General features: G+C 35.3%; 1 protein-coding gene across 1 annotated transcript in view; it reads right to left on the bottom strand.

Moving 5' to 3' along the window:
* The window catches only part of LOC119592830 (KAT8 regulatory NSL complex subunit 1-like), a gene marked incomplete in the record, with an annotated part of 7,253 nt that overhangs the window by 4,961 nt on the left and 2,037 nt on the right, over window positions 1-255 (bottom strand). The window contains 1 exon segment of the mRNA XM_037941735.1: window positions 33-171. Within this exon segment, the coding sequence (XP_037797663.1) occupies window positions 33-171 (139 nt within the window).

Below are 255 nucleotides of genomic sequence, written 5' to 3'. Positions count from 1 at the left end.
TCAGAATGCAGTCACAATGTAGTTCCACTTACATAAAGCTTCCTGCGCAGAAATCCGTTTTCTTTTGTAGTCTGCGTCTCTTACCACCTCCCCTGTTAGTAAAGATTTCTTTAATTCTGAAAGGGCAAAATTATTTTCATTAGTCATTATCAGCAACCATCTGATTAACATTCACAAATTTCCAACCCATGATACTATAACTTCACAGCTATGAATACCTATAAATACATCAGAACATGTCTGACTTACTTAATG

This window comes from Penaeus monodon, chromosome 31, assembly GCF_015228065.2.
Source record: "Penaeus monodon isolate SGIC_2016 chromosome 31, NSTDA_Pmon_1, whole genome shotgun sequence".
NCBI lineage: Eukaryota > Metazoa > Arthropoda > Malacostraca > Decapoda > Penaeidae > Penaeus > Penaeus monodon.
Note: the sequence above shows the minus strand (reverse complement) of the source record. Positions and strands in the feature narration are given on the sequence as shown.